Source organism: Pseudochaenichthys georgianus, chromosome 7, assembly GCF_902827115.2.
Source record: "Pseudochaenichthys georgianus chromosome 7, fPseGeo1.2, whole genome shotgun sequence".
Lineage (NCBI taxonomy): Eukaryota > Metazoa > Chordata > Actinopteri > Perciformes > Channichthyidae > Pseudochaenichthys > Pseudochaenichthys georgianus.
Window position 1 is genome coordinate 30,566,713 of NC_047509.1, and position 26,782 is coordinate 30,593,494.

The following is a 26,782-nucleotide window of genomic DNA, read 5'->3' on the forward strand; positions in this document are numbered from 1 at the left end:
TCTGTGGCTTTTGTGTAACTGGAGTCCCAGAAGGCATTGGGGGGGGGGTGAAGGGGAGGTCACAGGGGTCTGGGACACAGCCCTGGCCAGCACCTCCTTTCCCGCAGTGTCAGCATCACAGGTGTGTGAACGACACTGTGTGTGTGTGTGTTTGAGAGACAGACCTGTGTCCAATCAATGACACACTGTATTGTAATGATCTATTGTGGGGACAGGGCTGGTGCTCAAAGGTAAACACTGCTGGGAATAAAACTCTTCAGGTACAACCCTCTGGCTCCCTGATATATACAGCATGAGAAGGGGGGGGGGGGATATAAAGCACAGCATCTACTTATCGTTTCCATAGCCGTTGCTCAACATTTTGCCATAGTAACATCGGGCAACAAACACTGAAAGTATATTCAGATAAAGCCTGACAGTAAATTCCTCTCTGCACCAGTTGCTAGGTGATGGACTTTTCTTAATTCCTCATATTCATACTAGACTCCCCCACTCCCACTCCCACACACCCTCCTTGGAATGAAAAACCAAATTAAACTTTGTTTTGTTAATACATTCACCACTGTCTATCTGCAGGGTTTGCGGGGTGCAACATTTTTGGGATATTTCCCATAAATGATGACAGCCTATCAGTAGGCCAGCTGTACTCTTGAATTCTGGTATTCAGAGTTGCTATTATGTGTATATGAATACATCTCTCTCCGCCTGTCACAATGACTCTACCTCTGTGTGTGGGGATGCTCACAACAAAGGGTCGTCAAGTAAAGCGGCTCCCGCTCCTTCTCTCCCCTATTCAATGTGGCAAACAATTCTAAATCAATATCTCCATGCAAATTATTGTGTTGCCCTCTTGCCCTGCAGGCTGCTTTACAGCCAGGTAGGCTAAACTGTAACCAGAGGTGCCTTCAAATGCCCCCTGTAAACTCTATTTCTATTGGATTCAGCCGCGTTCACACCGCAGTACTTTTCCCACTTTTCCCACTTTAGAGTGGTACTGGAAAGTTACATAGAAAGTACATTGTGCAGATTTAGTATGCATTACAATATTTAATTTATTATCAATTAATCAGTACTATACTTATTTGGACTAAACAATAAAAAGTGTATTCTATAAAATGTAAAAAGTTGATGAAAGATTAATCACACCACCGCTTTCCAAAGCATCTTCAAATAGCTTCTGGTCAGTAACTATATGATATCAAAATAACTCCTCACATTTGAGAAAATTGAACTATTAAAAGACAAGGTTCCAAGGTTTTTTATTTGTCATACGACATAGCTACAGTGTAGTTATGACGATGACAATCTTAGGTCACAGGCTCCTCCAACAGTGCAACACAATAAAACAGATAAACAGAAACATATAGTGCAATTAAATAGTAAATACAGAAATAAAAATAGTAAAAAAGTGAAATAGTGCAATAAGAGTCTATATGCAAGTTATTGGAATATGATATATAAATAGATAAATAATTTCTAAGTAGCAGCCAGATGAATATTATGGATGTTGTTTCAACAGTTCAGGTGTAATTGCTTGCTTTATGAATTACTCAAACAATTAGAACAATGATAGGTGATCTTTCGATTGATCTGTAAGTTCTCTTGGGGTTTTTAACATTTGTTGTGCATAATACATTCACAGATTTGTTGTTGCCGAATCCAGTAATATTCAATAAACTTTATATTTATAGCTAATTCGTTCCCACAATAAGGCCTGAGACAAATCTTAGGAACTGGGTCATGATTTCTGGAAAGAGACATGAGCTTTGACACAGTGCTATCCAGTTCCATTTGAATTAGTGAATCAGAAATCCTTTGTTCCACAGTGGGAAAATTCAAATGAATTAAAATCGACAAAAGACATATTGGCCTGTTATATAGTTGATCATCGCTGTACCTGGAATTCCAATTTACACATCTCCCATTTTCGCGTTCCCAATGTAAAATAACAACATTTCCGACGGTCCCTGAAAGCTGCAAAAGTTTCTCATGCGCAGCTATCTCCTCCTCCACCTCCACCCCCGCCCCTCAACACACACACACACGCACACACGCACACACACAAATACATTCCAGCGGGGGGCGGAGTCTGTGACGTGTTGCTGGCCCGTTTGTGAATGAGCTGCAGAGAGGAGCGCTCGCGCACCTCTCTGAGTCCCAGCCAAGCCCACGAGCAGAGAGGAAGGAAAAGTTTGCCAAATGGATTTCTCTGCCGGATTAAGACCTTTGTTATTTTCATATGTACTCATTAATGGCATACTTATCACTCTTCAGACTAAAGAAGGTGAGTTTCTTCTTTAAATTGTTTGCCAAAAGTTGATTAAGTTAAATTGAAGGGAGCAACGCGTGCCATGCGGGGAACCTCCTTAAAGGGACTTTAAAACCAGGAAACACAATTTCTTAATCTTGTGACAGTCGTGTAGTCTCTCTAAGTAGTATTTTTTAAACACCTTATAATAATAGAACAATGTTTCCTGTTGAATTTTCATATTTAATCACTAATCCGGTTAAATGTATAGCCTACTGCATGTGCGCTGCTCTAAACTTTGTAACACAAGCAGGTGAATTCCGGAAAGAAACTGCAATACATTCTTAAAAACTGTAAACCATATTTTTATCTTTTTTTTTTGCATTACATTTTCAAAAAGTGTATTTATGTTAATTGTATATCTTTTATTTGGACATTCAGAAAGTCAAATAAATGAAAGTTGATTCTAGTTCTTGAAAATGCCTCAGTTTTGCACAAACTTTAATAAAATCTTTTTTTTTTAAAGTTAGCTTTGTTAAATTAGATATATTTCAATCATGTTGGGGTTATAGTGCAGAGTTTTAAAACAACTGTCATTTGTAATGTTTTTCTTTTAAAGAAAAGCAGATGATTCTTATCAGCAGAGTCAAAATGAGTATTTTCTGTTGAGTTTAAACGTGTATTCCCATGAATTGACAGTGTTCTTATATCTCCACAGAGGTGCTTCTGGATATGAGGGCAACAGGAGGTGAACTGGGCTGGTTGACATGGCCCTTAGATCAGGGAGACAAGCCCGGGGTGAGTACCGCTCCGTCTTTTCCTCCAGCTCCCACGTTCCCACTTAGAATTTGCCTTAGGATATATGCATGGGAGAAAATGTACAGGAAGGGCCCCGGCTGCACTGAGAGCCTTCGGTGAAATTATTCTTTTTTTGACCGTTTTACTTGTGTGGTTAGCCTCATGTGTGTACATGTCAGGTTGCTATACACTCTGGCAGTTAGAGCCTAATGGTTGCTGGAGTATGGATATGAGACGTATTGTAGGATCCTACATGAGGAGCTGCTGCTGAGCGCTGCATGTCTGGGCTACACCAGAGCTCAGGCAGACAGAATAGCTGCTAGCTCTGAATTGGGAATACTTGTGGCTTCTTGCGGTTTCAAGGCTTCAGCTCCAGAATTGTATGTTAGAGGGCAATTAACTTTTAAAGTTTGCAGCATGTGGTACCTCTTTTTGGAGGGGGAGGGTAGCTGGAGCCATCAGTCAGAGCTACCTTTTCCTCAAACCATCAGGCTATAATGTCTACGTTTAGAGATGCGTCTGGATAATGGCTACATTATTGCACCCAAATTCTGTGGTTATCTCCCTGCCAGAATACAGGAGGCTTGTGTGCCTTCTTCCATATTGCGGTTTCAAAGTAATTGACCAGTCAGGCTCATGCAAATTCACTGTAAATAGCCTCATTTAAAGTGCTGATGACTCAAAGGCATGTGCGGACGTGCTGCTCACAGTGGCTCACCCAACTTCTAAAAAGGGTTTCATTTCTTTAAATAATCACTTTGACATTTTAGTTTCACTGTTTGCGCTAATAGACATCAGGTGTTGTATTCTCTCGTTGGAAAAATGTTTGGGTTGTGCAGAGTATTCTCATGTAACTTCACTTATCATAATTATTTCAAGTTTTTAAGAGCCCTTGTAAAAAAGGAGTTCACCAGCTGTTTAATAGAGGTGGTGGCTCTGCTGTTGAACATCACGTTTTACACAAAGCCACACACTCGGCCAACAAAGCACATTCCTTTAATTAATAGCCTGATGGCTACATGCAGAGAGCAAACCACAGGTTCTGCCCCTGTGGGGGCCAGTTGTTCCTCAAGAGCCAAGGTTATGTTAAAACATGCCGTCACTTTTTATTTTAAATATTTGTGGCAGCATCTTGTATGTGAGCTGCAACACTATTTAGTAAGGGTTAGGGTAAGGCATCTGAAGCTCTGAATTGGAAATAATTTGGTATCTTTGCAATGCCAGAAATGCTTTCTCACATTATGCCCTTGAGGTTTTCTGTATTGTTTTGCTGTAAAAGCCCATAAAGTCGAGTTATCATGTTGACAAAATGTGTTTTGGCTGTGAAGGATAGCTGAAATATTCAGGGGGAGTAATTAGCAACATGTATAGCCACGGGTTCCCCTACACATGGTCTGTTTTTGTTCCCAGGATTAGATTAGATTACAGTGCCATGGTGCTGTTTTATTTTTGCTTCCCTTATAGCCTTGGTTCTGCCCGGTATACTTAGGAGCTCCCAGGGGTCTGGGTTCGTAACTCTAACCCTGTTGGTTCGTGTGGTTTTGTTTCAGTGGGAGGTCACCCAGAGGACCCTGAACGGCTCTCAGTTCTACACCTACTCCGTCTGCAATGTTGCGGAACGTGAGCAGGACAACTGGCTGCGCACCACCTTCATCCAGAGGCGTCCATCGGCTTCGCGGGTTTTCGTTGAACTTCAATTCATCGTACGCGACTGCAACTCTTTCGATGACACCTCACTGACCTGCAAGGAAACCTTCAACCTCTTCACATCCGAGTCGGACGCGGACGTGGGGACCACCTTCCGCAAGGGCCAGTTTAAGAAAGTTGCCACCATAGCGCCTGATGAGATCACCAGAAAAAATGACCTGCGCATCAACACTGAGACGCGAATAGTGGAGAACCTGTCGAGAAAAGGCTTCTACTTGGCTTTTCAAGACATTGGCGCCTGCGTGGCCCTTCTCTCAACCAGGGTGTACTACAAAATTTGCCCGGCCACAGTGAAGAGCCTCGCGTCTTTCCCGGAAACCGTGGCCGGAGGGGAGAACCAGGCGCTGAGGGAAGTGAGCGGCGTGTGCGTGGATAACGCCATCAGCGAGGATTTGCCTCGTATCTACTGCACTGTGGATGGGGAGTGGGTGGTACCAGTCGGACAGTGCCAGTGCAAACCAGGCTACGAAGAAGTCAAAGATGCGTGTCAGGGTAAGTGCTTGCAGTCGAATCGTTTGCATTTGCATTTGGTCTTCCTACCCCCAGGCAGTTCAGCAGGTTTAGTTGTTTAAGTGTGATTCTATAGCGGCCATTCCGCAATACACACCATACCTTTTTTTGCTTTAATTGCTACTGGTTGTAAAACACGGCTGAATGCCAGAATGCAGAATTTATCATAGGTGTTATTATCATTGTTCAGAGGAATTCTCCCCTTGGCTAACACAGCTTCTCAGCAATGGAAGGAATGCTAAGACCTACTGGTACATGTCTCGGTATCATCCCTGACCTTGAACCGATGCCAATAAAATTAGCATGTGCTTTTGAGTTTCAGCTATGATTCTATAGGATTTGTATATTTGTGGAAATGTTTGTACACACAAGATATTGTGCTTCTGCTTTTAAATGATAAACCACTTGTGTAATCAAGGTTAAAATTGATTGGGCAATGAGAAAAGCTTTCAATCTGGGTAACACCTAAAGGTTTTAATAGCCCAATTAAGTATTCGGTTGTGAAAGATATTTCTTATTTTCTAGCACAAAAAATTATGTACAAATTATATGGAAAGGCTTTTATTTTAGTCTTTGTTACCACACGTTTAAAGAATGTTGAAGTCATGCTGAAACACTCCTTCTGGTACACACTTTACAGCTGATTGCGTCAGGTTATTTCCGGATCTCTCATTATCATGGGTTTTCTTATCTTGATATGGGTGTGATACGTAGGCCAACCATAACTCAACCCTTTGACTTTGTAGCTTTGGCTGTGTTGTGTTTAAAGGTCCTGCTAAGAAGGCTTTTATTGTTGTGGGAAGGGCTGTCAGGGTGACAGAAAGTGATCAAAGACACCGGAAGGCTACTGTACTGTGATGGATTAGCATCTTCAAGGCTGGTCGGGTAAGTGGGATGGGGTTGGGGGGGTTAAGGCGGAGGAAGGATGAAGCTGCTGAGCCTCACTGACTTTGTTCATCTCAAGCATCACAGAAAACGGAGAGGCCCTCTAAGTGCGCATCCATCCTCTTCCCACCTCTGTTTTCATGAGTTTACTGAGCCTCAGCTTTGGGGGTGTATTGTGTGACTCTAGCGGGGCAGTGCACATACAACACAGGCTGGCATGCAAGGGCCTGTTGAGATCTGCTCCATGACAGAACACCTAAAGACTCCTATCCTCCTCTTTTTTTCTGGAGCTCTTGTTTACACGCACACACATGCCTTGAAACACACACCTTAATCCCAATGTAGAACACACACCTCAGACTAGAATTGTAAATCCCCATGCAGCGTGTTTATAATAGATTCACTGTCCCACTTATTTCCCCACCCAATAGCAACAGACCGATAAAAGTGATGAAGTTTTCTGTCAGGGCACTGTTTTAGCTGCGGGAAAGTGCCAGGTAAGATGATCAGGGAGGAGGCAGAGGAGGAGAGACGGGAAGGAGTGAATGAAAAGTCATACAAAAGTGACACAGAGGTTGAGTTTAGCGGAGGGGTGTGATTTTAAAACAGAGAGAGGTGAGGAATGGAATGCAAAGGTAGGAGAACAATGAAGCGCTGTGTTTCCCCCGTGAGGCCGGAGGAGCCAACCTCCATCTCCACCTCCACCTCCTCTCCCTCTTGGTTGGTACATTCCTGGTTAGTTTGCTGAGGAGGAGCCTCCCAGCATTACACCAGACCTGTGGAATTCCCAAGGGGGGAAGAGCAGCTCCGGGTCAAGGCCTCACATAAAAATTTCTAAACAAAGAAAAACCCCCCAAAAACGACCAAGATGAAGTCAAATGAGAGGTCCGAGACGCATGAGGGTAGTTGCAGATGAAGGTGGAAATGAATCGCAGGGCTGTGGTGCGGGGCCAAGATGAATGGTTCCAAAGGCTTAAAGTGGAATCTCATATAGACACGCAGTTAATCATTCTCCCGACTTCTTTCCTGTATTGGGTCGCTGTCCAGGGACAAACCACAAAACTCCAATTGTGGTGGTTTTTCTTACTTAGGTTGAAAGTTTCCATGTTCGGTGATGTGTTCACTCAGTTTTATTGCTCCTCGGGCCCCCGGGACCTGTTAAAGTAGCAATCTGTGACTTTATCTGGTTTTTGTCTCGGTCTCCTCATCAGCGCTGTGGCGCTTTCCGCTGGGGGATCACTCATCCATCAAATTGCATTTTCATGATCTTTTTTTCCCTTTTAAGTCCAATTGAGGTTTCTGCTCTCGGTGGCCGTCATTGCTCATGTTGTAACTAGAGTCCGTCTTTGGGACAAACAAAGAAAAACCCATCATTTCCTGTCAAACTTACCACAGTGTTCAGAGCTTAACTGGTTGTTAATCAGTCAGCAGTAGTCTTTTGCATTTCATGAAAACATTACTGACTTCTATAAAGGAGATTTATTTATTTTGGCTCTAAAAATACACAAGCTTCAATTTCTAAACAAATCAGAAATGGAAAAGTGAAAGCTGCTCACAAGATTTCTGACTATTGCCACAAGGCTTTTGTGTTCTCTCAAATTAATTACTCTGAAACTCTTTTTTGTGTGTATTTGCTTTCCTTTTCCCCATCCGCTCTTACTCCGAGTGATGGGGCACACTGGCACAGTAATACAACTTAATAACCTCTTTATTTTACATTCTTATGAATTCAAAAACGATCTTTCTATGCTGAAAGAAGTATTCAAAACATTTAAGTAAGAAAAAAAAGAAAAAAGCAATGATCAGTGAAGCTTGAATGATAGCTCAGAAGTTTTATCAATAATTATACAAATACCAAAAGTACTATGCATTATAATTTTGTAGGTTACTGGATTTATTAATGAATAATATATATGCAGCATTTTTGTTGTAGGTTCATACTAGTAATTTAATCCAAACCAATTCATCATATTTATAAATGAATGTATTTAGCATGAAAACAGCTGAATATTAACTACTTTTGCACAAAATGTACTTAAATGTGCTACAGTAGGAGCACAAGGCATTATACAACAGAAGTATAGCACAAGAAAGTTCAACTTTTATAAAAGTTGTTGAATAAATAATAAGTAAATTACCCAAAAATATACATTCAGTAAATAACAAACAAATAACATAGTAGCAGTAGCCCTCAGTGTGTGGATAATTGAATTAATTCTCCACCTGCTTTAGATCAGGATGGCGTGCGTTTAATCAACTAAGCGAGGAAAAAACATTATTTTTTTAATTAAAATCAACAGCAGCGCTGCGGGTTTCCACTTGTGACTCACTGTTGACACTGGCACAGTTTTCCTCCTTTGCCTATCACCCGTTTCCTTACCCATAATCCTCCCTGGCACAATAGAGCTGCATACCGTGTGTCACCTCTACAAAGGAGCATGGGCTGCCCTGGCTGGTCCTCGGGATTGTGTTTTTAAAACGGCCTCATCAGCCGCTCTAAAGCCTCAACAAATAAGGCTTAATCCTGCATCACGGTTTCCACAAGGCCGGATAGAAAAAGGAGACGCATTGTGATATATTTGGAATGCCGAGTGCACTTTTGGTGTCTTGGTGAAACATGGCGCGTCTCAGTGGAACAACTGTCCACTGAATTCCAGTAAAGTATTTATTCCTCTCGCCAAAGAGGTTCCAGTAAACCATTTTCTCTCCCCCCCCCTCCTTTGGTCTCCGTCCCTGTCTCCATCCTTAGCTGACGTAACAAACAGTTGGTGACTAAGTTGTAGTTGTGTGCCTGCGCGCTGCGGTGAGCCATTTGTATCGGTAGTAATTGACTTGGGTGTGTTTGTGCTTTTTAAGTAACTACTGGTTTTGCATGCTTTTTGCCTTTGTGCCATCTCTTTGCCATCCTCTACCTCCCTCCCCACATCCTGCCTGTCCCTGAAGAGCCTTTTTTATTCAAGCCCTAATTTTCCGCTTCTCATCTTGTATTTATTTGATAGTTTCTTATCTCAACACATGATCCCCGTCACAATTCCCAGTTATTAATGCAGACATACACTGTCGCGCAGTCTGCCCCAAGTACAACAAACTGTACAAGTACAACAAACTGACAAATACTTGTTCTTCGTGTGTTGTGTTCTTGTTGTCCGTGAAATCACAGAGAGACTGTTGCTGTTGGCTCGTGTGCGGGTCATGAATATGACACCAATAGAGTTTAAACATCCCGTTTCACATGGCCCTGATGGGACTATTTAGACTGCATACAGTTCTCACTGGTAAATACATTTCTCTTCCGCTGACTCGTAAAGATAAATAGAGGCTACATTGGAACAATGCTGCCAATCTGAGAGTTTTTAGTGCAGAAGGATGAAAAGAAAAAAAACTACTGGCCCTGTTCACATAGTGGTTAAGGCATAAACATTTAGTTGAGGTGAAATGTAAACTTCAGCTGACAGCTTTTGTTTAGGTTGGTGAACTTTATGATTGAGTTTCGGCTTTGGAACGCTGATTGTTCACTTGGAAGTACATCCTAAGAAAGCTAAAGATCAAGTCTTTGAATCTGCTGGTACCTGGAGCCAACGGTTCATCTTAATCACCCCAAGCCTTTTAAGAGCAAAGTCGTCTTGTGCAAGTTCAGTTTATCTGATGGAAAGTGTACAAAGGGACGTAAACACAGCGCCACATCTCAGGGACTCAGGGATTTGATGTATCTGGCTCAATGTAGATTTCACACAATGAAATGATCTCATGCTGAAGGATAGTGCCCACATTGACATTGTCTGCTCTACCGAATTCTCTTAGTTCTTTATCCCTTTATACATTAAAATAAAGAAAGTTGTAAATCTAATCGGACAACGCTGCTTATTTAGATGCACGGGCTGGATATAAACTCTCTTTTTCTTCCTCTGCTCTGGAAAGCCACCGTGATTAATTTAAGTGTGTGCATTCCTCAGATCTCGTGCCAAGGTAACGTCTGCCTAGCGGGCTGAATTATGGGAGTTGGTTAGATAATGGGGGGGGACTCTAAAGGCACTTTCAAGTGGTGTCATGCACCGTCTTGTTGGGCCACGTTTGGAGTGAACAGAATACTGGCAATTATTGTGAACAAGATGGCAGGAAATGTAGCAAAGAGGAGATCTGCTGGCCTCTGCGACACTTTATTGTGGATTAGAGCAAATTGTACTGTTGTGGTTGAGCCTGTGAGGTGTCAGACTCTGTAGAACACGCTCAGTATGAACCATTCCATCAGATATATAACATTTAGACTCGCCAAGCAGTGCCTGCATTGTTTATAGGGAAGGTTGACATGTTAATTCGAACAATAGGTTTTCAAACTAGAATAAAGCAAGAATGTTAAATAAACATAGCATGGGAGATAATTTTCAACTTGGCACAACATTAGCTTTAAGCTTTATTTATCTCTTTTGGCTTCTTGACAACCCCACATCTCAGATATTATCAATATGTAGGTTGGTATGGCTGGCTAACTTGTTAGCTTACAGTAACTTTGTTAAATCTGCACATTCAGCAAGCACAAGGCAACATATGCATTCATTTAGAGTTTGGTTAGTTGTCATCTGATGAAGTCCTATGTTATTTCAGCTCTGGTTGGCCTCCTCTGGGGCTAGAGCTTGCTAGATGCTGAAATGTGGTAAACTGGCCTCCAACAGTGTTCAACAGAATGAGCTTTGAACACTGGGACGCCACAAATATGATTGAAAAGGTAATAAAAAGTTAACTGACTCAAGGAATTTGTTTCATTAATACAACTACCAACTAATATGTGTTCAGTAAAGTCTCCCATTCAGTGTGAATATATGCCAATAGCCTAATAACTGAGCCTCGGCAAATCGTTGGCTTTTTATTGTGTGTGTTGGTCGCAGTGGGGAAGTTGGGACATATTTCCTCCTGGTGACATTCCTGAGCCTGGGGGCTGTGTGTGTGTTTATGTGTGTGTTGTGATGGGGGACTCCAGAGCAATGTGAAGCACATTGTATTGTACTGCCAGTGTGTGAGGTCAGCACTTTCCTTCCCCCGTGTCAGTCAGTCTGTCCCCCCCAGCCCCAAACACCACCCACCCACCCTTCACTGCTAACAGGACGAGCTTGCAGCGGAAACCGGAGGTCACCTAATCCCTCGGTGACTCCCCGACCCGTTGGCTCAGGGCTTTCCATTGTCGCTCCACACTGAGCGGCCTAGCTCAGCCACTTTCCATTTTGTTGTCCTGCCTGATAAGTCATTTTGTTTATTGGTGCATTTGGTCCCATTTGCCCCTTCCCTTTAACCAGGAAGCAGACGGCTGTCGGCATGCAGTGTGTGACCTGTTGGCTCGCCGTGCTGCAGTTAAATAGTGTCACGTTTGCCACCTGGCTGTCTGGATTTGACCAGCCACATGGAGACACATGGAAATTGACTGCATGACTGCGGCCTTACCAATCCTGCCTGACATTTAAGTTACAGACAGACTTTAACGTCAGCCAGGACTGTTTTTTTTTTTTAAGTATCTACTTTACTTTAGAACATGTTGAGTATGGTTTGTGCCTTCTTGACTCTTTTCACTCCCTGAATTCTCCTTCTTTTTTGAGAGCCTTAGTGGACAGAGGGAGTGAGAGGAGAAGGGGATCAGGGAATTTATTGTGTTTGTTAACAACCCCTAGATGAAAGCCTGAGAGCAATTGTAAAACAGATGTAATGCCCTTACAGCTGCTCCATTGGTCAGCTAATCCTTTTGACTAATGTCTCCCTCCCCTCCTACACACACACACTTCCATCAGCCTCTACACCTTTACTACCCCCCTCTCCCCCCTCCCTTACTCTACCTCGATGACCCCTGGCTCACGTTACCGGCTCACCTCCCCCATCAGAGACCCCCATTGTTCTACCACAACCCTACTCCCCCAACATGCTAATGACATGTTGTCACCCCACATACAAACAAAATGACATGACATATTGCAATTACGGGTCGGACCTACTCAGGAATGGAAAAGGGGGGGCAGGGGAGGAGAAGTAAAGTACAAGGAACCAGACAAAGCAATTGCTCATTTGCTTCCAGATATATTTGGGAAGCTGCCCTAATAAAAATTCCAAAATTATATTTATTTCTTATAGATTTATTTTTCCATATTGTAGTACTTCTGGATTTAACCTCCCTCCACACAGGGCAAGCCCCCGGGTGCTGCTGCAACTCCTCCTCCTCCTCACTGCGAACATGTGTTTGTTTTACTTGGCCACTGACTCCCTGTAAGCCATGCGCAGTTTAACTCACATTTACCCTGAGGCAGACATGACCTTTCTGCCTTTTAAAAAGCCCAGCGCCGGACTCGATCCGGGGGCCCCCCGACCACTTACTCCTCCAGTCCTAAGGGCGATTCTGTTGTCAAGCCACCATGTTACCCATTCTTCCATCTATCCGATCATGCATTCATCACTGTCGCCATCTCATCCATCTTAACTTCTGTCGGGAGGTGGGCTCTTGGGGGGGCTCCCACTCCAGAGCCACTCGGGGCTCCCAGAATGTAACAGGCCCCTGCACTCACTCTCAATAAACAAACACAGAGCCACTCAAGGCGCATGGGGCCTCTCAAATGACAAACAGTTCCTTACTCTGTAGCAATAGAGATGGGGATACATGGCCAGGCTAAGTTTGTCAGATGTTTCAAGTCAGATGAGGCTGAGAGACTTTTGTTTATGAGAGGAAAAGTGTTCATCCAGGGAGAGTTTAGTGCCCGCGTTCATGTCGGGTCGACACATTTTGGCTTCCTTTTCGGTTATTATTCTGTCTCAGGACTCTGGTCGTCTCTGTGCTGGTTCTTCATGTGGTCACGCTTCCCTGTGTTTCCATGCTTTGATTGGCTGCTCTAGGAAGGAAGGCTGCATCAGCCTCACACTTCCTGCTTCCTGTTGTGTCCAGCAACAATTCAAAGCGACCCCCTCCACCTTCTCCGTTGAACCAAGAAGTTTCCTCTCACTGGACTTTGCTCTTTTGTCGAGGAATCCTCTCATTACATGCCTCAGCAGCGAGTCATTTAGTTTCCTTTTCTGTCAGTGTGACTCACCTAATCAAGGGACACAAACTCATTCACCTTCATAATGGAGCAATAGGCTGATAATGAATCTGCAGTGTAGCTGCTTTGCCGCACGCCTCCTGATGGGTGGTTTGCACTGGAATGCGTCTTGATTATAGAGGCGGATTACAGTGTAAGGCCATCATCTCCGCAGACCTGACCACGATGCATTGCAGCCTGAACTGTAGCGCCAAAAAGAGGCTAGTCCTCCTCTCTTCAGTTGCCATGTGGCATTTCGGCTATTCCCATCTGCAATGCTTGTGTGTGTTTTTTTTCTTTCAGCACTTGAATGGCATGGCATTCTCCTTGCCTGCTGGTCAGTGGTGAATAGCAATGTTAATGGGTTAGCTGGGAGTCTTTTTAGTGAGGACTGGGAGGAGAGAAAGGAATTTGGGGATTACGAGGAGGAGAGGTAGGGGTATGAATCGGGTTCGGGGCAGCAGCTGTTCCCCCGCCTCAATGGAAGAGTTGCCCTGGCCTGTCCCTTTTTCTTTCTACCCTCTTTTCTTCAGTCCTCAGCAGGATACAGTATTCCTCTCTTTCATTCTGGAACCTTCTGTTCCTTCATAGCACCTCTCTGCTGCCTCGCCCCAACCTCTGCCTTGTGGAGTTAATGAGTAGCAGTGGCTGTTAGTGAAACAGCTGGCCGACACAGAGAGATGCTGTCTTGAGGGGAGGATTAAGTAACATGCGAGCCTATTTGGACACTTTGGATTCTTCTCATGCCGAGTGTTTCATTTCACCATTGTTGTTGCACTCGTCAGTTAAAGCATACCTCCTTAGCAGCTCGGCCACAACCACAACGATAGATAAAGCTGAACGGAGTGGAAGAGACACTCGTGGTCAATAGAGTAAATCCTTTTGATATGTCTTAAATGGAGTGGGAGCCGTGTACTATTCGTCTTCTCTGTGGTCACTTGTGGCTTCCATATGAACTTCATTCAAGTTAACCGCAGTGAGCGTCAGAGATGGACCAAGACAGTATCTCTGAGTGAATCTGATATTGTCTTTGTCCTTGGTTTTGCTTCTCAATTTGCCTCTAATGGCGCGTTTCCACTGCAGGCCTCGCTCGGTTTGGTTAGGCCTTATTAGGCCCGGCTCACATTAATGCTGCGCTTCCATTACAGTTTAGGAACTGGGGTAGTTACTATAGTAACGCAGTGTAGGCGGAGCCGTGACGTCATCTTCAATGAGAGCCCCAGAAAAACAACACAGCCGTTAGCTCTTAGCACTCAGAGCTCACAGCTCTTCATATCTGTTCAGAAACTAGACACAAGTTAAACAAGTACAAACCACAGACTGCCTGTGTCATGGCGAATACAGTCGCTGGTTTATTTATGTCTGTATAGGCCGTTGTTGTGAGTGTGGACGGTCGGAGCATATACAACGTTAGCTTAGCCAAGCTCCATTTAGAAAACACGCATTTTAAAAGGGTTCTTCGCCTGCCGTCTGTCTGCAGACTTGTCAAAGCGTTAATTCATGGTTTTTACTAAGCGGTATCAGTATGTTGTTACTTCGGCATCATTTTCAAACGTGTATTACAATTAAATCACGGTCAAATATGTTCATCTTGTTGTAGTTGTAGCCTCCTTGCCAGCGATTCTCTCTCTAGTTTAGCATACTCAGCCCGACTCAGCCTGGTTGTTCCTGGCCCAAGAACCACGATTTTATGGGGCCAGAAAAACTGTGAATTAGGACCCGCTAGCCGGTACTAGGCCAAGTGGAAACGCAACCAAAAACGGGCCCCGCACGGCTTGGCACGCTGAAAGCGAGCTACCCGCTGCAGTGGAAACGCACCATAATAGAATCCGACATTGAACCTTCGCCTTGGTCACTGGCATGAAGTTCAATCTCTCACAGATCCTTTATTTCTCCTCTTTATACCTTCTCTCTCTCTAGTAACTTTCTCTCTTTCTTTTCTCTCTCGGGTTTGTCTTATCCTGTTGTCCTTTGGCCTACAGCTTGGCCCTCATTTGCATTGTCAACATCTCATGACATCTGTCATGAGCTATTTAAATGCTCTAGGCAAATTGGTGTGTGTGTGTGAGCCTGTGTGTGTGTGTGTGTGAGCGTGTGTGTGTGAGTGTGTGAGCGTGTGCGTGTGTGCGCGTGTGTGTGTGTGTGTGTGTGTGTGTGTGTGTGTGTGTGTGTGTGTGTGTGTGTGTGTGTGTGTGTGTGTGTGTGTGTGTGTGTGTGTGTTGTGTGTGTGGTGTGTGTGTGTGTGTGTGTGTGTGTGTGTGTGTTGTGTGTGTGTGTGTGTGTGTGTGTGTGTGTGTGTGTGTGTGTGTGTGTGTGTGTGTGTGTGTGTGTGTGTGTGTGTGTGTGTGTGTGTGTGTGTGTGTGTGTGTGTGTGTGTGTGTGTGTGTGTGTGTTGTGTGTGTGTGTGTGATGTGTGTGTGTGTGTGTGTGTGTGTGGCCGCGGGACATGAACAGGTGACAGGCATTGGACATAATCCCTCTTCTGATCTCAGATGTACCCATGTGTCCTCGGGTGTGCTTTGCATACATGTATGTGTATTTAGTGCATACATGTGGGTGTGTGTGCAGTGCATACATGAATGTGTGTGGCTGCGTCTGTATCAATGTGTGATGGTGCGAGGACATGAGCAGCAGCCTTTGGAATGCTCTTGCAGAGTTTAAAGTAGGGGCGTCTAATATTCACTCTCCTTCATGGCGCGCTCTCTCGAAAAAATGTCACACCGTATTAAGTTCATATTTCACCACCGCTACGCACAGCTAGATTCTCTACCTGGATTTCTCTCTTTAGAGTTGGACGTGTGAACTTAGATGTCATCTAATCTGGGCGATACAGTTTCAGAAGTCTGCATGCGGGTCTGAGAAAGAAAAAAAGATATAATGCACAATTAGGTGCAAACCAAAAGTCTGCTTTGGACATAGTCACTATTTTTTCTTTGCTCTTTCCTGATGTTCATTGCCTTTCTTTTAAAGCATCGAAGACTGACTTGCTGTCATGGAATGTGGGAAGACGGGTTGTGTTTGTTGTGTGAGAGATGCTAAGAAAGCAGCATCCGGAGGTGGTTGGTGGTTTTAACAGTAAAGAGTAGGAGTGCCGACTAGGCAGGGAGTCTGCGTTTTTGTTCCAGGGTTGGGTTCATATGAGCAGCAGCTGGAGTGGACAGTTTTAATGAGTAGAGTCAACACAGTGCAGAGCCTTGACTCTGTTTTCCCTCCCGTATCTCTGTCCAGATCCGACCTTTAACCTTAACATAAGAAGGTGTCCACTCAACCTTGTTTAGTTGCGTGGAGGGTGATAAGTTCACAGCATTTCCGATCCCTCAAAGACACCTGAACATCTGGAAGAACTGGATGTGCACTTTGTTGAATGAGATTTTGCCTGAAGTCACTGTTGTCCTTGCTCACCTATCTTATGCAAATATGTGTTTTTGTGAATGCAGAATGTCAGCCAGGCTTCTTCAAAGACGCACCATCCAGTGACAAGTGTGAGCAGTGTCCTGCCAACACCCAGAGGCTGGACCCTGGGGCTTTGTTTTGTCCCTGCATGGATGGCTTCTACCGTGCTCCCAGTGACCCCCCTACTGGACCCTGCTCAGGTAACAAGCCCCTTGATCTCGAATGAGAACTTTGAAATAAGTACTTTTAGGAATATTCGCTTCCATTTTGAGACTAAATAATGTAACTGTCATGTCAAAAGTAATCCCCCACACTTCCCTGTTTTTCGTCTTCCCTGCTTCTATTAAACATCTCATCTGTTTTTCCAATCTTTGTTCATCAGGCCTCCCCTCCGCACCACAAGACCTCATATCCACCACCACCCAGCTCTCGGCTGGAAAACTCCTCCTCTCATGGAGCCCGCCTGAAGACACCGGCGGTCGAACCGACATCACCTACAGCGTTGAATGCCAGCGCTGCGAGGGCATTGTGTGCCAGGCCTGTGGAGAGAAAATCCGCTACGAGCCGGCCAGCACCGGCCTGACCCAAACCAAAGTATCCGTGAGCGAGTTGGACGCACACCTCAATTACACGTTTACTGTGGAGGCACATAGCGGTGTGTCGCTGTTCGCGAGTCAGGCATCTCCGCGGGCTTTTAGACCGCCATCTACCAGCGCTCTGACTACATCCCTGCACTACACAGGTGAGTGCTGCTGATATGAGGCAGTGGAGTGATGCTATCTGTGCTGTAGTAGTGGCAGATGCTATCTCTGAGGCAGTGACAGCTCTGCATGTAAATGTGTGCTGCAGGAGGGAGATTAAATTAATTTAACTTAACTTCAAGTCACCATGGATTGCAGATCAAACTGACCGATTAAAGCTTGTGAGCTCTCCGATTATAAGTAGAGAGTGAAGCTATATGTTTTAAGGTTTTTACATCACAGAGATACTCAAGTATTCTCTACCTTCTGTCTTCAGACCCGCCAAAGATTACCACCATGCGACTGGTGGAGAAGACTTCTACCAGCTTGTCCCTTTCCTGGGATGTTACACCCCGGCCTCGGGCCCAACCCCCTCCCATCCGCTATGAACTGACCTACCGCAAGAAGGTGAGTTCCTCTTGTTGCTATGGTAGAGTTTTACCACTGAAATACACATAGACAGGAGTAATTAATCTGTATCTTCAACATAAACCATCTTTGTTGGCTATATCTCCCCAATTTCCCTTTTTCAGGATGATAACCTGGATGTTACTACCTACATCGTGCTCCTCCTGGAGAAGAATTCTGTGCAGATCATGGATCTGGCCCCAGGCACAGCCTACCTGTTCAGGGTGCAGGTCCTCAGCAGTGATGGCAGCCCTGGAGGCTCCAGCATGGAGGAACAGTTTGAGACCTCTCCTGAAGGTATGTAGGAGAACCAACATGGGAAGAAGTGTTATAAGTTTGTTCAAGAATGGGATCGCTTACATTTCCTTTACTTGCCTTTCTCCAGGACGCCTAACTCAGACCAACACGGCAGGCATCCTTGGCGCAGCGGTTGGAGGAGCGGCCATGTTGTTCATTGTGTTCGTGGTCCTGTTCCTGCGCAGACGGTCAGTCCTCGCCCCCCTCTGCTGTCCTCTCTGTCTTTCTGTCCCTCCTACACTTGCTTTCTCTCTCATTCTTCTGCCCTTCCTTTGTGGGGCCTCAAAATGGCCTTTGCATTCACACTTTCCTCACCTCACTCTTTCTCTCTTCCTTTAGCCAACTTTCTCTTTCTCTTTATCTGGATCTGTGTCGCAGCACTCACTGGGGAAGAATTTCCATTGAATGTGCTTTGTCACTGCTCAATGGTTATGTTCTAGTGAGTGTTGGGCCCTTTGAAAGAAAATTGGTCCAGGGTGGTAAATTGTTGGTGATAAGAGACGCTTGGTTCTTTCTGTACCAGACTACATGCACTTTGTAAAGGTGACCTAGGCCTGTACTGGAGTAGACTGTAGCCTGTCTGGCGACCTCCCCCCGCCTGCTTGTCTGTCTTTCAGTCTTTAAATCGGCCTGGCAAACAGTCTCTCGCCAGCCTTTATCAAAGTGCCGCCTTTGTTTGAATGGAAGCGTTGCACCACCAGTGTCGGATCCTTTTGAAAGCCTTAGAAAGTCTTGAACAAATTAACAAAGTTTGCTAGGTGCTATTGATATTAAAGCTTGCACAGACCCAACATAAATGATAATGTGTTCTATGAAAGTGGGATATTAATTTGCAAATGGGTTTTATCTTTTTATGCAGGAAAAGAAATTCTCACTCCAGGCAAGGACCAGAGGACACATATTTCTCAAGCTCAGGTAGGCAAAATAATCTTTCCGTAATCTCTTTATCTAATTTAATTAAAAACATATTAATCTTTTGTTTAATAGTTAATTAACAATTTATTTGTTTCCCTTCACAGAGCAATTGAAGCCCCTGAAGACCTATGTGGATCCACATACATATGAGGACCCCAACATAGCCGTCCTGAAGTTTGCCACAGAAATCCACCCCAGCCACATAAGCAAACAGAAAGTCATTGGAGCCGGTGAGTGACAACCCTGCCAAGACAGTCTTTCTGTTAGGCTTAACTCAAAGATGTTGAAAGATTTATCCAATCCTCCGAATTGGCTGTTTATATTGTGCGTTTTCCGAGGCTTTATGAGGCTGACTGCCATTGGTTACGTTTGCGAGATTAACATCTATCTGGCTGAGTTCTCACACAACAAGTTGAGACAATTTGTTGTCAGGCAAGTCTTAGCTGTGTGCTTTTGGCTCAAGGTGACAAGAACAATTACACAAAGAAAGTGTTGCAGAGACAGTGTTCTGGAAGGACATCAGAGCAGTAGCACCTTCCTGGATCCCTGCCCAGATCTATTCGTGATACGTTTATTCAAGTGCGACCACCTTTACCCTTTCGACCAACAGTCCTTCTTTCAATATACACCCCCCTCCCCAGTTCCCACGACCATGCCCCCCCCTCCTTTTCTCCTCATGTGACAGCTGATTCCCATGCCTCCACACCACAGGCCATCCACCAATTACACAACATAGCCCATCTTTCAACACCCAGCCAGAGCACACCTCTTTGAGACAGCCTCAGGCAAAACAGCCGCAGAGACTTCCTCGTGTTCCCTCTGTTGCACAGCACACCCCTGCAGCTAGTAACCCGAGAAGATGTATCAAACACACTCATTCCACTGATATTTACTTTTCTTATTCAATTGTCCCATTGTTGTTGTTGTCCTTCAGGGGAGTTTGGTGAGGTGTATCGCGGCATCCTGAAGCCTCCGGGGAGGAAAGAAGTTGCAGTGGCGATCAAGACACTGAAGCCGGGTTACACGGAGAAGCAGAGGCAGGACTTCCTAAGCGAGGCCTCCATCATGGGCCAATTCTCCCACCAGAACATCATTCGGTTGGAGGGGGTGGTCACCAAATGTAAGGATTTCTGTGAGTTCTGTAAGGTTTTTTTTCTTCTCTTACAGTATTCTCACCTGATTTTGGGCCAGTTTGGGGACATGATTTGTTGCTTTTTGTGTGTGTGTGCAGTCAAACATGCCATGATTGTGACCGAGTACATGGAGAATGGAGCACTGGACAGGTACCTCAAGGTAAGTCAACCACATACAATACCAGTGACATAGCATCACATTTTTCCTTTACTGTACCATCATATCTGTTTCTCTTTGTTTTGATCACAAAACTTAATTTCATATTTGCTCCTTTTCTCCCATTAGGACCATGATGGCGAGTTTCCCTCCTTCCAGCTGGTGGGCATGCTACGCGGCATCGCTGCCGGCATGAAGTACCTCTCTGACATGAGCTATGTGCACCGAGACCTAGCTGCCCGCAACATCCTCGTCAACAATGAACTGGAGTGTAAAGTGTCAGACTTTGGACTGTCCAGGGTGCTGGAGGACGATCCTGAGGGCACGTACACTACAAGTGTAAGTAGATGTATGACTTCCTGTTAGCTTGAAGCTAAATAGATTAGCTTTAAAATAGATTGAGACAGATCCGGATTAGATTAAGGACTTTTTTTTCCTTCCTCAAGTCTCTAACTTGAAGCCTTTTTACCTGTACAGGGAGGTAAGATCCCTATCCGCTGGACGGCTCCAGAGGCAATAGCATACAGGAAGTTCACCTCAGCTAGCGATGTGTGGAGTTTTGGCATCGTCATGTGGGAGGTCATGGCCTTTGGCGAGAGGCCTTACTGGGATATGAGTAACCATGAGGTAAGTTTACAAATCACATTTTTCTCTGAGGTTTGTTGCTGTGAGAGCCACATTTTTATGTCAAAAGATGTTTTGATTTGAAGAAATCTACCGGTGAGAGGATATCTAAATTATCACTTGAACATTTGTTGCAGGTGATGAAGGCTATCAACGAGGCTTTTAGGCTGCCTGCGCCCATGGACTGCCCCTCCGCTGTTTACCAGCTGATGCTGCAGTGCTGGCTCCAGGATCGCTCCAAGAGGCCGCGCTTTGGAGACATCGTCAACCTTTTGGACAAGCTGCTGCGGAGCCCAGACTCGCTGAAGACCATTGCAGACTTTGACCCACGGTAAGATTTATTTACATTCCAGACGAAGGGCTTCAAATGCAAGTTCAGCCATCAGTAACCAACACTATCAGCCCTTAGATAATTAAAACAACCCCGTGAACCAAACTTTTGCAATACTTTAAATATAAAACATGTATAGTCTTAATCCTGCTTGCTCCACCTGTATTTCAGTTTTCCTTCAGGTTGGTACTGCTATCTATCATTATGTGGCGTACAACTTTGAAAATAAGCACCAATGGTCCTGTAGTCTCCTTTTAACAAGCAAAACTCAGCTTTAAAAAGAGCTCTGTGGGATTAAAAGGACACAGCATTAGGGATATTGTAATCTGATCTCATGTCTTCCACACTCCTGTCTTGTCTCATTGACTTGATTGTCGACTCGACAGTCTTGAGACTTGGATCTGCTTCAAAACAGCAGCTTCCCATTTACTTCTGGTGGTATTTATGGGTAGTTTGGGGAAGAAAGGGAATAGCTTTAAGATGTTCTACTTAAACCTCATAAAGGACAAACTGACACCTTGCCTGCCAGGCTAATGAAAGAAATGTGTACACTCCGGGCAGGGAATTACTGCAGCGCTGTAATGTAATTGTCTGCATGAATGCATAGTTTCCCTTTTATGCTGGCGCATTAGAGCAAGAAACGGTGAGAAAGTACAAAAGGCTGTCGTGCTCATACCTTAATCTGCAATTGCAGTTCTCAGTCAGCCGCCTTTGTTGTGGGTAAGCCTGTTGATTAACATCATTTGGATCTACTTTTCTCGGCTTGCAGCATATCCATTCGCCTGCCTAGCACCAGCGGCTCGGACGGTTCCCCCTTCAGGTCGGTGTCTGAGTGGCTGGAGTCTATCAAGATGAGTCAGTACAGCGAGAACTTTGGCTGCGCTGGGGTCGTCACCATGGACCAGGTCCTGCAGATGAAGAACGAGTAAGTGTGGCATGATTTAAGATTTGGGTCACATCTCATAATACATTCTGATGTATTTATTTGATATACTTGTTAAGTATGTTTTTGGCAGGGAAGAGCAATATTTTGTTGTCAAATTATGACATGAATGATTTCCAACACCACAAAGTCTGTTATGGACTTCTAGAAGTTTATGTATTTGTTTTCTTACAATTCTCTGCACTTTAACAGCCAACAGAATAGTTTGCGCGCAATATAATGTCAAACCTCAGTTACAAATTGAGAAATGTTTGCATGGAAAAAGTAATGGAAGGAAGGAGAAGGAGTGGGCTCATTTGTGGTAAGCCGGTGGTGGTTGCCTGTGGTCGCTGCAGTCCTTATTCTTCTTTCCTCCCATCCCTCCCTTCACCCCCACACACACACTAGCTACCCTGTGCAGCACTTTTGCTTAAGCTCACAAAAAAACACCAGTTAGAGCAAAGGCCTTTTCGTGGTTTCTTCTTCATTGAAGGAGGGGAGGAAGAGGAGATGATAGCCTGTGGAGCAGGGGCAGCTAGGTGGGATTAAGAAACTGAAATAGATGGATGAGATTTGAAGCCCCTTAGCCGGAACATCTGCACTTCTAAGATTGAAGAGGTGTGCTCAGAGTGTACCCCGTGAACTTATCCCAGGCTTCTTTAAGGCAATTGGATCTTCTCAGATGTGCAAGAGCGCTAAGGCGGCAATTTAATAAATTGGGCTCAACCTTTTTGAAAAAAAGAGCTTAGTGAGGCACATAGTATACGGTTGTTTTGGGGCAATAATGAAGGCCAGAGGTTTTCCTAACTGCATGACCCCCCTCTTCTGCCATGGTATACGTATCTCAGTCGGTCTTGGGCGTCATTTGGGAAGATGGGGCCGACTGTAAAGCAGACGACAAACCCCTTTGAAGTATTTGTCATACAGAATGGTGTGATCTCATGGCCCCATGTTTCCATCTCAGGGCATCTGGTAGCACTCTTGGTAAAACCAGCAGTCATTTACGAGCCACCCTCTGCTTGCCAGACGAGTGATCATGGTCAACAGGGAGAATCCTTGTTAAGTAATTAAGGCTGTAATTAAGGCGTTGACTTTGCTGCTGCTGAGTTTCAGAGCTTTTGCAGGTTTGCATCATGGGCCTCGTGAAGGGCGCAACCCCCCAGTTCTTATCCTTTAATGTCGAAGATAAATCGTAACCTCTGCAGACTTGAAGCTCACCCCCACCTTGCTGTGCTGGTTCAGCCGTGGAGCTCGAGGCTTGTATTTCAGCATATTGGATGATTGCTAAGACCTGATAGGCAGGAAGGATGTGCTTGAAATGTGTTGGAACGAGTCCAAGGTGTAAATCCATGTGCAGCTCTTCTTATATCCTGTCACGTCTCTTTTTTTTACAGGGATATCAAGAACATGGGGGTGCGGCTGCCTGGCCATTTGAAAAGAATCGCCTACAGCATCTTGGGTTTAAAGGACCAGACCAGCACCCTGAGCGTCTTTGCAGTGTGATCCTGACAACATAAAGGGAATAAACTCGGGCACTGAAGCCGGCAGCCTTTTGAACTCTAAGCTGAGCTGGAGCGACTCTGCAGGCGCGGCCTCGGATCAGCAGGACCAAGAGAACTTTGCCATCCAATGAGGCCAACTAAATCAGACTGACTTACTGTACATTTTTTATTTCCTCATCTTATCCACGCGGGAATGAAGCAAATATACAACAATAGATGTATCACGTAGACTCTGTATATTTAGATATCTATTTTTACTATACACATCTTCTGTACAGTCACAATTCATTGCTCATACATTTATTTTCCCCCCTTCATTTTCGCATTCCTGCTTCATAAAGATCAACAATTAAGCGAGTTCTGGGAACGGATAAAATTGCACCCTGAGCTTGTTGTGTTCAGCTTGAAACAAACAAGGGAAGCACAGTAAGTGTGATGGTGTGTGAGCAGTGGAGCCCAGCCCAGCCCATGCTCAGGTTGCGGTTGGTGCTGATGTCATGGCGTCTCCCCTTTAATTGGCACTTTGGTCCATTTCCTGTAAGACCAATGAGGACGGAGCGTCGGGAGGGCTGAAATGGGCTTGAGCTGGCCAAGTTAAAGAGACGGTGCTGCTTAGGTTTATAAACACAGATGGACTTGCTGTTGTTACTGGCCTTCTGCTGGATTTGTGTTGATATTAAGCTATAAACATATATGTACAGTAATGTGTTGTGAAAAGAAGAAGGTATATTTGAGGTACTCGTTGTGTACAGATTACCAAACATTGGGATTATAATATTTTATGTAGCACTTGGATCAGAAATCTCACTGTCTTGGTTCTTCTTAGTTAGAGTTTAAAGGGCGAATACAAACATAAAATCCCGAAAAAAATAAATAAAATGGTATAAAACCATGAAAATAGCAATCCATCTGTTTGTAGGGTGCCGGTTATGAAGAGGTAGAGGGTAAAGTTTGCAAAAAGAAAATGCAATGCCACTGGAAAAAATGTAATTAGGAGTTGTGTTTGAGATGATTTCATACTTAATAACAGAATGGTTTGCAATTTCAACGTCTCATATTAATTTGTGGAAACTATAAAAATATCCAATTATATTTCCGTGTGCATGTTGATGGGATGAAACTATATGCTTTTGACAATTAAGTGCCAAGCTCGCTCTAGACATTCAAAGACATTTTTGAAGTGCCTGTTTTTGTAACATTAGTGGGAGTTTGCTTCCGTCACCTTTGAATGAGGCGACTCTCTCAGTGTATAGTGGACGGTTTCCATAGTGCTCTTAATTGATGACTGCAAATCATTGTGTGACTGATGTACACCTTCCTTTACTTGAATTTTTACTGTGTTTTCAAATGTATCCATGATTCAATTGTAGCTGATAGACCCATCTTTGGAAAAGGGATTTTTTTCTTGTTTTTTTTAATGTCTGGTTTACTGGTTGCAATTACATTTTGTATGATTTTACTTTTTACCATATACCCAAACTGATTATTTTTCACTTTCCAAAGTCTCCTAACATTTTGAGAGTTCCTTCATCAAATTCCTTCCTTTTTTTGCCTGTTGTTTTATACTGTATTTAATAGCCTATTTATTTTTTACTTGTATTTATTTTTGCTGATAAACACTGAGCTGGGATTATAATTGAAGGTTGTGCTCTCATTCTTGATAATAATAATAAAAAAGCTCTAATGTTCCATTTTTCTATTCCTTATTTATCTTTGCCAGAGATTTTCTTCATTGCATTTTAGGAGCAATAAAGTATGGATTTGGCTAAGCCTGCTGTATGATTGACGCAAAGCAGAGCAGAGGTATGCTTTATTTGTTTTAAATGGTGCCAGGATGTTTATACTTCCTCCTGGATATCCTCATAATGCTGCTCGATGGTTTAATTCCAGATCTGGAACCTGTAATAAACATGTGAGTGCTTCATTCTGCAGGGGAAACAGAGGTCTAACAGTGGTGGAATGTAACCAAAATACATGTATTCAAGTAATGTACTTCAAGTACAAATGTATTGTAGTAGTGCATAATGCTTCTAATCTAACTCATCTCAGGAAGGATTTTTATAAATTATTTTTACATTTGCACAGTAAACTGTTGAGATGAACTGAAAGATGATGTGTTTATGAGTTTGTCTTACTTTGTCAGCTAAATAAACTATTTAAAAATGAATTGGCTAGCTGGAAAATGCATCGTCACACGCTGAAAACAGGGCCGTTTATGTTGGGTTATACTGAGAAGATAAATCTTTAGAGAATCATGGTTCTCACAGGACAGCAACCCTGCTAACATGAGGATTTTTATAGAATATCATGCATGGCTGTAGATTAAACAATGCATAAAGGAGCTAAACTGTGCAAAATCTTTATCTTATAAGACAATGAAATCAAAGACACTTTGTGCAGCAGTAATCGTGAAACACTGAAAGGCAACATCTTTCTGAAGAATGAGTATCTTTACTTTCCATACTTTAGGTAAATCTTTTTCATAATACTTGACACTTGTTTCCCAGTGTCATGATAGTTTCTTTTTTACATTAATATTATGTAATCAAATCAACCAGATATTAAAGCATAAGCTTAAAATAAACTTTTAAAATCTGATGTTTGTATTAATTAAACAGAGTCTGCAGGCTGTCTTAGGAAATGACCCGCTGCCTGACAATACTATTTCTTCTCCCATTAACTCTTCTGTTACAAAATAAATGTAGCCTTCATAAATGTACATTTCAAGGTCCGTTTACTGTACATCGGGGTTCTTGCAGAATTATTTCATGGTAGAAAATATTTGCAATGGATTACCAAATAATGTTGTTGCATGAGGAGCATTACACAATAATATATATTTTTGTATTCTTACAAACTTTATAGTTGAAACTTGTTAGTCAAATTTATACAAATAAGACCCAAATGGTATAAACTATTTCCTGGAGTCTCGCATGTGTCAGCATTTAGTCTGACCAAGATTTTTAAACTTAACCACAAAGAACCCGTAAATAAACTTGGTGTAACGCCCACTTCTCTTATTACCTACATTTAGTTATTTTTCTCCCAGCACTTAACCAGAAGGGTCGGAGGTCAGACATTTCATTTGGGAACTTCCAATGACTGACCTTGAAAGGAATGCAGCATAGCATCGGCGAGCAGGAGAGCTTGTTAATGTCAGCGTCAA

The 26,782-nt window shown here is 43.7% G+C and overlaps 1 protein-coding gene across 4 annotated transcripts; it reads left to right on the forward strand.

The window, feature by feature from the left end:
- The first annotated feature begins 2,074 nt into the window (after positions 1 to 2,074).
- On the forward strand, positions 2,075 to 25,305 carry epha2b (eph receptor A2 b). 4 transcript variants are annotated; one of them, XM_034086958.2, is made up of 17 exons: positions 2,075 to 2,284; positions 2,967 to 3,046; positions 4,597 to 5,245; positions 16,632 to 16,787; positions 16,970 to 17,329; positions 17,605 to 17,735; positions 17,861 to 18,032; positions 18,121 to 18,220; positions 18,892 to 18,947; positions 19,052 to 19,177; positions 19,882 to 20,088; positions 20,179 to 20,240; positions 20,367 to 20,576; positions 20,715 to 20,864; positions 20,999 to 21,192; positions 21,962 to 22,117; positions 23,509 to 25,305. In XM_034086958.2, the coding sequence occupies exons 1-17, from the start codon at positions 2,200 to 2,202 to the stop codon at positions 23,615 to 23,617; spliced, it is 3,003 nt and encodes a 1,000-aa protein (XP_033942849.1). In that variant the 5' UTR covers positions 2,075 to 2,199; the 3' UTR covers positions 23,618 to 25,305. The 4 variants fall into 4 exon arrangements, with proteins under 4 accessions (XP_033942849.1, XP_033942848.1, XP_033942852.1 ...); XM_034086961.2 differs by having other exon boundaries at positions 2,076 to 2,284; positions 19,882 to 20,079; XM_034086962.2 differs by having other exon boundaries at positions 2,076 to 2,284; positions 19,882 to 20,067.
- The last annotated feature ends 1,477 nt before the right edge of the window (positions 25,306 to 26,782 follow it).